A 12,314-nucleotide genomic window follows, 5' to 3' on the forward strand; every position below is an offset into this window, starting at 1 on the left:
TGGATAGTGTGGAAGGTTGTTGCACTGTGGTATTGACAGGATGTAGAGCTGGGCTGAGAAGTGGCAGATGGAGTTCAACCCAGAAAAGTGTGAAGTAATTCACTTTGTAAGGCTGAATTTCAAGGTTCAATACAGGTTAATGGCATAATTCTTGGCAGTGTGGGTGAACAGAGGGATCTTGGGATCCACGTTCATAAAACCCTCAAAGTTGCCATGCAAATTGACAGGGTAGTTAAGAAGGCATCTGGTGTTTTGGTTGCTATTAGTTGGGGAATAGAGTTCAAAGGCAATGTGCAACTCTATGAAAGCCTGGTTTGACCACCCTTGGAATATTGTGTTCTGTTCTCGTTGCCTCCCTATGGGAACTATGAGAAGAGAAGATGCTTTAGAGAAGATGAAGAGGAGGTTTACCAGGATGATGCCTGTATTAGAGAGTGTATCTTATGAGAATAGGTTGAGCAAACTGGGGCTTTTCTCTTTGGACCAAAGGAAGATGAGAAGTGACTTAATGCAGGTGTACAAGATGATAAGCGGCATAGATCAAGTGGATAGCCAGAGACTTTTTCCCAGGGCAGCAATGGTTAATACCAGGAGCATAATTTTGGGTGCCTGGAGAAAGGTACTGAATAGGAGGGGGTGTCAGAGGTAATTTCTCTACAAGGAGAGCGGTGAATGCGTGATACACTTGCCAGATGACAAATGACAATGACAGGTTCATGCAGAGGCAAAAAATCTGAGTATGGAAAATGCATCGGCGAATTTCTAGAGTGAATATACAGAGGACAAAGGGTGTTTGCTAGAAGATTAGCAGCCAACTAAAAAGAAAATAAATCCTTTCAAACTGTAAATAGTAACACAATTATCAAAGGAAGTAGGGAACTAATTAGAAGCCATAGAACAGATCTTTTTAAGGAGGCAAAAACACTCAGTACCGAGGGGTTTACAGAAAGTATTAAGGAAGTAGCGGCAAAATCAGAGATATTGGCTATTGTATTCCAGTTCACTTTAGACACTGGGGTGGTGACAGAGGACTGGAGGATTGCAAATGCTCGAAAATAGATGTGTAGATAAACTGAGCAACCGCAGACCACCTCAGTGGGGGAGAGGCTGTTAGAAATGATAATCAGTGACAAAATTAATCGTTATTTGGACAAGTATGGATTTACAAAGGAAAGTCAGCATGGTATTGTCAAATCCAAATTGTGCTTAGCTAACTTGATTGAGTTTTTTGATGAGATGGCTGAGAGGGGTTGATGAGACCAGTGCAGCTGATATGTATTTTGACTTTCAAAAGGCATTAAAGTAGTGCGTAATAGGATCATCAGCAAAGGCAAAGGCAAGTTACAAAAGGAACAAGAGCAACTGCGATGCAGGGAACAGGACAAAGGGTTCTGTGGTCAACAGTTATTTCATTTGGAGGAAGGTTCTTGAAGTCCTGTATCTGTAGGTTATTACCACAGCACAGATTTTCTTGATATAGTTTAGTGACTTTAGCTTGTTCCACTTCAAAACGTGAAGGTAGTACAGAACTTAGAACTTAGAGGTGTGGTAAATGTTGAGGAGAGACAGGCTCATGGAGGTAACAGATGAAGTATTACGCAGAGATTAGTCTAAAGATTAACTTTATTTGTCACACATATATCGAAACATACTGTGAAATGTGTTGTTTGCATCAAATCAATCAGTAAGGATTGTGCTGGGGGGAGGGGGGGCGGGTGCAGCCTACAACTGCCATCACTCTTCCAGCACCAACTCATCAACCCCAACGCTTCCCGTATATCCTTGTAATGTGGGAGGAAACCGGAACACTCAGAGGAAACTCACTTAGTCACAGGAAAAATGTACCGACTTCATGGAGACAGTGGCAGCAGTTGTACCCCGGCTGGTGATCACTGTTGCTGTAAAGCGATAAACAGTTCTAATGGGGATCCTAAAGTATCTCTCTCCACCACCACCCCTGGCAGGGCATTTCATGCAGCCACCACTCTCTGTGTAAGGAACTTACCTCTATACTTTCCTCTGATCACCTTAAAATTATGTGCATGTCCCCAATTATTAGTTATTTCCATCCTGGAACAAAGTCTCTCATTATCCACTCAATCTATGCCCATCTACACCTCTATCAAGTCATCTCTCATCTTCCTTCACTACAAAGAGAAAAGCCCTCGCTCACTCAACCTTTCTTCATAAGACATGCTCTCTAATCCAGGCAGTTTTATTCCCATATCCTAAAGACGTGTTTGCTGATTGATTAACTGGCCATTGTAATTACCTCTGTTGCTTGGCAAGTGCTGGGAGAACTGGGGGGCAAATTGATGGGCATGTGAGAAGAATAGGTTTCTGTCAAATAAGTGGGGGATCAATGGGATTACGAAGAGCCAGCGTAGACTTGATGAGCTGAATGGCCTTATTCTGCAGGATGGTACAGTGATGCTACTGCCTCATGGTACCAGCAATATAGGTTCAATCCTGATCTCATCTTTCAAAAGGATATAAATAACTCTGGGATCTTGTACACAAATCACAGGAAGGAGGAGAAGATGGTGGAGCGATGCAGCGCGCGCAGTTCTCGGGTGAAATGATATCGTATTTGTAAGTAGGATGCCGTGCACAATTCTGATCTGATGGAGACAGACGTGAGAGCATGGAGGAACATCTGGAGGAACTTCTGAAATGCCCGGTTCGCTGCCGCTGCTACTGTGCGATCAAGAATCTCCGGAGGGAAGGCCCCAAAATCCCCGGTTTTGCCTGCTGCTGGCGACTGGGACTGGAGTTGAAGCGTTTGGCAGAGATGGTGCTCGATGCTCGGTGTTGGAGGGCTGGTCAGAGCTCGAAGTTTTCGGACGACTCAGATTTGGATTGTGGTCGGGTATGGCAGGGAGAGTTTTCTTCCTTCTCCCCTCTGCGTGAGATGTGGGACTTTCGATAGACTTTGAACTTTTTTACCGTGCACACGGCCTGTTCTTCATCAAGTTACGGTATTGCTTGCACTGTTGTAACTATATGTTATAATTATGTGGTTTTGTCAGTTTTTCAGTCTTGGTCTGTCCTGTGTTTCTGTGATATCACACCGGAGGAATATTGTATCATTTCTTAATGCATGCATTACTAAATGACAATAAAAGAGGACTGCGAGTCCTCATAATCTAATCTAATTTAAAATGTAGGGAATAGGAATGATTGAAGAGTTCTGGCAAAGGGTTAAAGTAAGGGAGCCTCCTTATCTTCTGGACCATTCAATGGTTCTATGTAACAATGACTAAAAATGCCATCTGCTCTCAACGGGAAGAGACATACTGCACACTGGATAATGTGAAGCCAACATTTATGGTTGATATTCCAAGTCTCAGCTTGTGGTTTGATTTAGGATCATAAGATAAAGAAGCAGAATTGGGCCATTCAGCCCATCAAGTCTGATTCACCATTTAATCATGGCAGATTTATTTTCCATCTCAACCCTATTATCTTGTCTTCTCCCTGTAACTTTTGAAGTTTAAGATGAGTACAATTAGCTTCAAGAGACAGGAATCCGACTCAATAAACTTCAAAGGTTACTCGAGTCTGAGCCAGGTTCCTCTACTAGATTTCAAACCAGTACATAGAGACCAGGCTCCAGTCAGCACATCTCAGACTGTCAGAGGTGGGTATCGAAGGGAATTAGATCATTCCCTCACCGTATCAGAAGCCCATAAGATATTGGAGCAGAATTAGGTTATTCAGTCCATTGAGTCTGCTCCATCATCAATCATGGCTGATTTGGTTACTCAAACCTCATTCTTCTGCCTCCTTCCCACAATACCCTTAGCAGTCAAGTACCCATCATTCTCCGCCTTAAAAACACTAGGCCCCGCAGTCCTCCGTGGCAAAATAAAATCACAGATTCACTAGCTGAAGGAATTCCTCACAGTCTCTGTTCTAAAGCACCATCCCTTCATTCTGAGGCTGTGCACTCGGACCTTAGACTTTCCTGTGAATGGAAATGTCAAGTTCAAGTCCACTCAATCCAGGCCTTTCAGTATTCAGCAATTTTTAATGAGAACACCCCCATCCTTCTAAACTCTGTTGCGTACAGGCCCAGAGCTCCTCGTATGTTAAGTCTTTCATTCTTGTGAAAATCCTGTAGACCCTCTCCAGGTATAGCACATTCCTCCTTTGATACTGGAATCTTAATTACCTACAATATTCCAAACGCAGTCTAACTAATGCCTTCTAAAGCCTCAGCTGTATCACATTCTGTTTTAACCCAGATGTGGACATCTTCAGTAGATCTGATCAACAATGTCCCTACTCAGGCTGGTGAATACTCTATACTGTCAATAATGTACAGATGGAATGAACTTCTACGTTCATCTCAGAGAATTGTCCCTCTCTAGCACAGCAGTGTAGCAGTCAGTGCAACGCATCACAGTGTCACGGATGACCAATCTGGGTTCAAGTTCCTGCTGTTGCCTGTAAGGAGTTTATACATTCTCTCTGTGGCTGCATGGGTTTCCTCCAGGTGCTCTGGTTTCCTCCCACATTCTAAAGACATACTGTATGGTTAGGGTTACTGAATTATGAGCATGCTAGGTCGGCGCCGGAAATATAGATAGATAGATAGACAGACTTTATTGATCCCGAGGGAAATTGGGTTTCGTTACAGTTGCACCAGCCAAGAATAGAGTATAAATATAGCAATATAAAACCATAAATAATTAAATAATAGCATGTAAATTATGGCAAATGGAGATAAGTCCAGGACCAGCCTATTGGCTCAGGATGTCTGACCCTCCAAGGGAGGAGTTGTAAAGTTTGATGGCCACAGGCAGGAATGACTTCCTATGACGCTCAGTGTTGCATCTCGGTGGAATGAATCTCTGGCTGAATGTACTCCTGTGCCCAACCAGTACATTATGTAGAGGATGGGAGACATTGTCCAAGGTGGCATGCAACTTGGACAGCATCCTCTTTTCAGACACCACCGTCAGAGAGTCTAGTTCCATCCCCACAACATCACTGGCCTTACGAATGAGTTTGTTGATTCTGTTGGTGTCTGCTACCCTTAGCCTGCTGCCCCAGCACACAACAGCAAACATGATAGCACTGGCCACCACAGACTCGTAGAACATCCTCAGCATCGTTCGACAGATGTTAAAGGACCTCAGTTTCCTCAGGAATTAGAGACGGCACTGACCCTTCTTGTAGGCAGCCTCAGTGTTCTTTGACCAGTCCAGTTTATTGTCAATTCCCAGTTTATCGTCAAATGAGGTCACACTTGCAGGCTTTTCCCAGTGCGATCCTCAGACTGTGCTGGGCATTGATGCAAACAACACATTTCACTGTATGTTTCGACGTACATATGACAAATAAAGCTAATCTTCTTCTTCTCCTCTTGGCACACGTTGATTATCAGCCACTAACAGCAGAAAACTATGGGACGTGATAAAGCAATTTGGATCGGACAGAGTTTCACTGGGAGCTTGCATTTTAGGAAGAAATAATTGGATAAACAACTGGAAATTTGCAGTCAACTTTAGGAAGGTAGTGTCAGTCATTCAGAATGTACTTAACAGCATTTCTCATGAACTTCCTTCATGGAGATAAATGATTTGTAAAAAGAAAATGTTATAATGTCATGAAACTCCTTTAAATAAACATTACATTATATTGCATACATTCAAAGCTGTATTCATCCTAACTAAAAAATTGTTACGCAGTTAGTCCTCCCAAGGAAGATGCTTACTTCTGAATTCACGTTCATCCGTAAATTGTCCACCTTTCATAATTAAGGTGCTAAAATTGCTTTTAGTTGGAAATAATCCATTCACAATTTAACCAGCAAGTTAACGTCTAAGCATCCTTTAGGGGAGACAAGAGGGAATAGGTTGGCACTCTGCAAAATGGTCGAGCTGCTGCCTCAGCTCCAGTGACGCAGGTTCAACCAGATCTTGGGTGCTGTCTGTGTGCAGTCTGCATGCTCTCCCTGTGACAGTGTGGGCTTCCCCTGGGTGCTTCGGTTTCACCCCACATCCCAAACACCAGCAGCTTAGTAAAAGTTATTTGGCAGTGATAAAAAAAAATTGACCCTTGTATGCCCCTAATGGTCAGAATCTAGTGAGGATAAAATAAGATTGATGTAAATGGTCAGCACAGACACAATGGGCTAAAGCATTGACTCTGTAACAGAACTGGGTAAGAGTTATTTGATCACCAAGTTGGGCATACATATGGGTGGGAAACATGACAGAATAAAAGACTTTTTCTAGACTGAGCTACGGCAGGAAAAACTGGGTTTCACACTTACCCTTCGTACAGATTACAGGATTCAATACAGGTCCTTCCGCGGCGGAAGTATTGGCAAGACAGGCATTGGTTTGGCCCAGGACCCCAACATCCATCATCAGAACACAAGACGTCACACATCATCCTGTCAGAAGCTAGACAAGGAATGAATTTTTTTTTCTCAATAAACAAGCTTAGCTACCACCATCCATGACAGTCAACCTTATTAATAATCCTCATCTGCCTTTGGGGCGACATTTGCACAGCTTGTGATCTCTCCTTTAATGGCAAAAAAGGAATTTGTTTTGTATTGATAAACTGACCTCTTAATGTACCGTAAACACAATAATAAAAAGAGAGTTTTGTGTTCCTGTCAGTGTCATTGCAAATTTATTTTAATCACACCCATAGAAATTTATGGCAGTCATAATTTCCCAGCTCTCAGTCCATAGCTTTCTGAGCTTCAATACTTCTGGTGCTTATTTAGATACCTTTTGAATGTCATGAGGGTACCTGGCTCTATCAGTCTCCCAGAACCCCTGCTAGTACTGAGGCAAAAAATATATTTCTTTAGCTCTTCTACCTTTCACACCATTACCCTGGACCTACAATTCATTGTTAGGAACCTCTCTGGCAACGGAAATGAGTCCATCAGAGCATAAGACTATGAGATATATGAGCAGAATTAACCCATCCTGTCCACTGAGTCTGTTCTGCCATTCAACCATGGCTGATTTATTATTCCTCTCAACCCCATTCTCTTGCCTTCTCCATGTCACCTTTGACAACCTTACCAATCAACCTCTGCTTTAAATATACCTCCACAGCTATCCTGTTCACCCTGCCTTATCCTCTGCCAGAAGTCTCAGGAAGGTGAGATTCATCATCAAGGACTCCAGCATCAGGGCCATTCCTTCTTTTCAATACTGTCATCAGGTTCAAGGTACAGGAGCCTGAAGTCCCATTCCTCAGGGTTCAATAATACCTTCTTCCCCTCTGCTGTCAGGTTCATGAACCACCTTGAAAAACATTAACCACTTATTGGAAAACAGGAACTAGAATCCGACAGAAGAGCAACGGGGGTACAGGTGAAAGTTGGAATGTCATGTCAGGTGCTGGAAACAGTCTACAGATCAGGCAGTGTGGACGGGAATGCTTTGGGGAATCCGTACCTGAAATATCAGCTCAGTTTCCTTTCTACAAATGCTGTCTGAGCTGCTGCGTGTTTTCAGTAATTTAGTTTTATTCAACAAACAAAATGTTAAAGAAACTCTGTGGGTTATATAATAGACAGCTATATTTTGGGTAAAGGACCTTCATCTAGACTGATGAAGGGTCTTGACCCCAAATGTCAACTTTCCATTTCCCTCCACGGATGCTACCTGACCTGCTGAGTTCCTCTAGCATTTTGTTTGTTGCTCCAGATTCCAGCATCTGCAGTCTTAATTCTCTATTTTATGATTATCTCAAATTTCCAGCGTTTGCAATTTTTTTAAACTTCCACTTACAAGAAAATAAACAATTGAAAAAAATAGACAAAGGCAGTAAAGCATTAACAATGCGAACAAAGCATTGGGATTTATTTCATGGGATTAAAGATTTTTGTTCGTCTCCTCATAGATGCTGCCTTACCTGGTTAATATTTTAGGATATTTTCTAGCATTCTCAGTTTGTATTTCAGAATTCCAGCAAACCCAGTTTTCTGTTTTAAAATTTTGTATGGTACTGTCAGAAACAGTTCAAAGAAACGTGAAGCAAGTGTAGAAAAAATGGATTTTAAAAGACGATACTTGATCAGAGAGGGAGACCTCCAGTGAAGTGGCTGCATGCTCAGTTTCAGTGCCTCCTACAAGGTCAACCAGAAGTATTATTGTGTTTTGTTTAGATATTTTTTTACAATCGCAGGACCCTCTTTGCAGCTGCCCTGGGGGAGGCATTGGAGCCAGGTGCTTCACTGATGTGTCGGAGGCGGTGTGGCGCAGTGGCCATACTGAGTAGGTGCTGCCTCCTAGTGTTGCTTCATCAGAAGACAAGCTGTATTGTGTGACCATATTTACTGGTACCTTACAGTGCCTAGAAAAAGTATTCACTGCCCTCCCCCCCACCCCTGGAAGCTTTCATGTTTTATCGTTTTAAATCATTGAATCACAGTGGATTTAATTTGGCTTTTTTGACACTGATCAACAGTTGTCAAAGTGAAAACAGATCCCTACAAAGTGATCTAAATTAATTACAAATATAAAACACAAAATAATTGATTGCATAATTACTCATCCTCTTCAAGTCAGTATTTAGTAGATGCACCGTTAGCAGGAATTACAGCCTTGAGTCCATGTGGATAGGTTCTATCAGCTTTGGACACTGCAATTTTTCCCCAGTCTTCTTTACAAAACTGCTCAGGCTCTGTCAGATTGCGTGGGTATCATGAGTGAACAGCCCTTTTCAAGTCCAGCCACATATTCTCAATTGAATTGAGGTCTAGACTCTAACTTGGCCACTCCAGGACGTTAACTTTGTTGTTTTTAAGCCATTCCTGGGTAGCTTTGGTTTAATGCTTGGGGTCATTGTCTTACTGGAAAACAAATCTTCTCCCAAGTTGCAGTTCTCTTGCAGACTGTATCAGGTTTCTCGCCAGGATTTCCCTGTATTTTGCTGCAATCATTTTACGCTCTACCTTCACAAGCCTTCCAGGGCCTGCTGCAGTGAAGCACCCCCACAGCATGATGCAGCCACCACCATGCTTCATAGTAGGGATGGTGTGTTTTTGATGATGTGCGGTATTTGGCTCATGCCAAACATAGCATTTAGTCTGATGGCCAAAAAAGCTCAATTTTGGTTGCATCTGACCATAGAACCTTTTTCCAATTGACTTCAGAGTCTCCTACACGTCTTCTGGCAAGTTCTAGCCGAGATTTATTGAGTTTATTTCAACAGTGGCTTTCTCTTTACCATTCTCCCATAAAGCTGTGACTGGTGAAGCACCCGGGCAACAGTTGTTGTATGCACAGTCTCTCCCATCTCAGCTACTGAAGCTTGTAACTCCTTCAGAACTGTCATAGGTCTCTTGTCACAGTCCCTTTCTTGCAAGATCACTTAGTTTTTGAGGAGGGCCTGCTCTAGGCAGATTTACAGCTGTGCCATACACTTTTTATTTCCTGATGATTGCTTTAACTGTACTCCAAGGGATATTCAATGACTTGTAAATTTTCTTCGATCTATCTCCTGACTTGTGCTTTTCAATAACCTTTACACGGAGTTGCTTGGAGCATTTTTTTGTCCTCATGTTGTAGTGTTTGTCAGGATACTGACTCACCAGCAGCTGGACCTTCCAGATACAGGTACATTTTTACTACAATCAGTTGAAACACCTTGACTGCACACAGGTCTCCAAAAACAGATCTCCATTTAACTAATTATGTGATTTCTAAAACCAATTGGCTGCACCAGTGATGATTTGCTGTGTCATATTAAAAGGGGAGGGAGTGAATACTTATGCAATCAACTATTTTGTTTTAGATCACTATGTAGAGACCTATTTTCATTTTGACACAGAAGAGTCTTTTTCTGTTGATCGGTGTCAAAAAATCCAAATTAAATCTACTGTGATTCAATGTTGTAAATCAATAAAACATGAAAACTTCTGGGGGGGGGGGTGGTGAATACCTTTTATAGGCACTGTATATGTGCTTGCAACCTTGTATGTGCTATATGTGCCTTGTGCTTTGTGTGACGGTTGGTACTGTGATTTTCACCTTGGTCCTGGAGTAACGCTGTTCCATTTGACTGCATTAATGTCTCGTTGAATGACAGTTAAACTTGAACTTAAAGATAGCAGAGGCTACACGTGTTTACTTTCAAAAGCAGAGGACTATTAGATAGGTATTTATAAGATGTGAGTTGGTGAAGGGAGATGTGCTAAGAATGAATTTGTCTTTGCTCACAGAGTTAGCAGAATTCATGATGGGAAGCGACAGAGGCAAACAGATGGCTTCCAAAGGAATTCAGGTGAAGTAGCTTGAACAAGAGAAGATTTATAGCAAGAGGATTCGAGTACAGGAGCAGGGAGGTACTACTGCAGTTGTACAAGGCCTTGGTGAGACCACACCTGGAGTATTGTGTGCAGTTTTGGTCCCCTAATCTGAGGAAAGACATCCTTGCCATAGAGGGAGTACAAAGAAGGTTCACCAGATTGATTCCTGGGATGGCAGGACTTTCATATGATGAAAGACTGGATGAACTAGGCTTATACTCGTTGGAATTTAGAAGATTGAGGGGGTATCTGATTGAAACGCATAAAATCCTAAAGGGGTTGGACAAGCTAGATGCAGGAAGATTGCTCCCGATGTTGGGGAAGTCCAGAACGAGGGGTCACAGTTTGAGGATGAAGGGGAAGCCTTTTAGGACCGAGATTAGGAAAAACTTCTTCACACAGAGAGTGGTGAATCTGTGGAATTCTCTGCCACAGGAAACAGTTGAGGCCAGTTCATTGGCTATATTTAAGAGGGGGTTAGATATGGTCGTTGTGGCTAAAGGGATCAGTGGGTATGGAGGGAAGGCTGGTGCAGGGTTCTGAGTTGGATGATCAGCCATGATCATACTGAATGGCGGTGCAGGCTCGAAGGGCCGAATGGCCTACTCCTGCACCTATTTTCTATGTTTCTATATTTATAAGGGATTGGTTATCTTCTTGGCTTATCTTACTGGTGTAGTTATTCCATGGAAGGGTATGGCATTAGGTTTTATGTAGCATATTGAAACAACTCAATGTCTTCATGTTCAAGTTCTCAGTTCAAATACAACAGAGGACTGTTTCCTGTTCCAACGCAAACTCTGATCATTTTACAGGTCCAATTCAATGACTACATCGCAAGCTAAGCTGCATGCCAGTTACATATAGCAACTATTAATTATTCTGGAGACTTACAGACTATATATGTATAACTGGCTTTTGTAAAGTCAGGCACCACAGTAAGATCGGAATGAACTCCTTCAGCTGTGGAAGGGTGACCTGGAACCTGGAAGACCTCAAACTGATGTAGAGTGATCTCTTGTGTGATCATGTAAATTTTTCTGTATTTTCAAACTGTAGACAGAAACAAAGGTAAGGAAGAGTTCTAAACTGGTAAACTGGTTAGTTTTATGTACTGCTGAATATTGACTGAATTTCCTCCTTGCTTTGAAAAAATGGTTAAAATCCAGTGGTGGGATGGCTCCTTCCTGAATTTGTCCTCCACACAATTACTGCTTTGCGCAGTGTGGACCTGTTAATACCAGAGTAACAGTATCTGCGTGGCCAAATACTATACAATCGTCACTGCCGTGTCTCTGGATAGTCACTTAACAGTTGAGAATTGTCAATTGTTTTGGCACTTTTCCATCAAAACTACTAAACTGGGCATCATTCCGACTGAAGTTAGAGACGTAATCAGATGCACGTCAGCTCTGGAAGGGTTTGCAGGCCACAACTTCCTACAAGGTGAAATCTAACATCATAAATGGCCGCGATGCTTCACTCCCAGATGAGCTAAACGCCCTTTATGCACGCTTTGAAAGGGGGAATAAAACTACAGCTGTGCGAATCCCCGCAGCGTTTGGTGATGCTGTAATCTCTGTCTCTTAGGCTAACATCTGAACGTCTTTCGAGAGGGTGAACCCTTGCAAGGCGTCAGGCCTTGATGGTGTGCGCGGTAGGGCACTAACCAACTGCCGGGAGTGTTCAAAGACGTCTTCAGTCTCTCACTGCTGTGGTCAAAGGTTCCCACTTGCTTCAAAAGCACAACAATCATATCAGTGCCCAAGAAGGGCAGGGTGAGCAGCCTCAATGACTGCTGTGCGGTGCTCACATCTACTGTGATGAAGTGCTTTGAAAGATTGGTCATGGCTGGAATCAATTCCTGCCTAAGCAAGGATCTGGAACCATTGCAATTTGCCTATCGCCACAATAGGTCCTGATAAAGGGTTGCGGCCCGAAATGTTGACTGATCGTTTCCACGGATGCTGCCTGACCTGCTGAGTTCCTCCAGCGTGTTGTGAGTGTCACCACAATAGGTCCA

The 12,314-nt window shown here is 42.7% G+C and overlaps 1 protein-coding gene across 6 annotated transcripts in view; it reads right to left on the reverse strand.

Moving 5' to 3' along the window:
- LOC134348348 (receptor tyrosine-protein kinase erbB-4-like) overlaps positions 1 to 12,314 on the reverse strand; it is a 1,006,440-nt gene that overhangs the window by 297,922 nt on the left and 696,204 nt on the right. For all 6 annotated transcript variants that reach the window (XM_063051562.1, XM_063051560.1, XM_063051559.1 and 3 more), the window contains exon 13: positions 6,284 to 6,416. In XM_063051562.1, the coding sequence (XP_062907632.1) occupies positions 6,284 to 6,416 (133 nt within the window). The remainder of the gene's footprint in view (positions 1 to 6,283; positions 6,417 to 12,314) is intronic.

Source organism: Mobula hypostoma, chromosome 6 (assembly GCF_963921235.1).
Source record: "Mobula hypostoma chromosome 6, sMobHyp1.1, whole genome shotgun sequence".
NCBI classification, from domain to species: Eukaryota; Metazoa; Chordata; class Chondrichthyes; order Myliobatiformes; family Myliobatidae; genus Mobula; species Mobula hypostoma.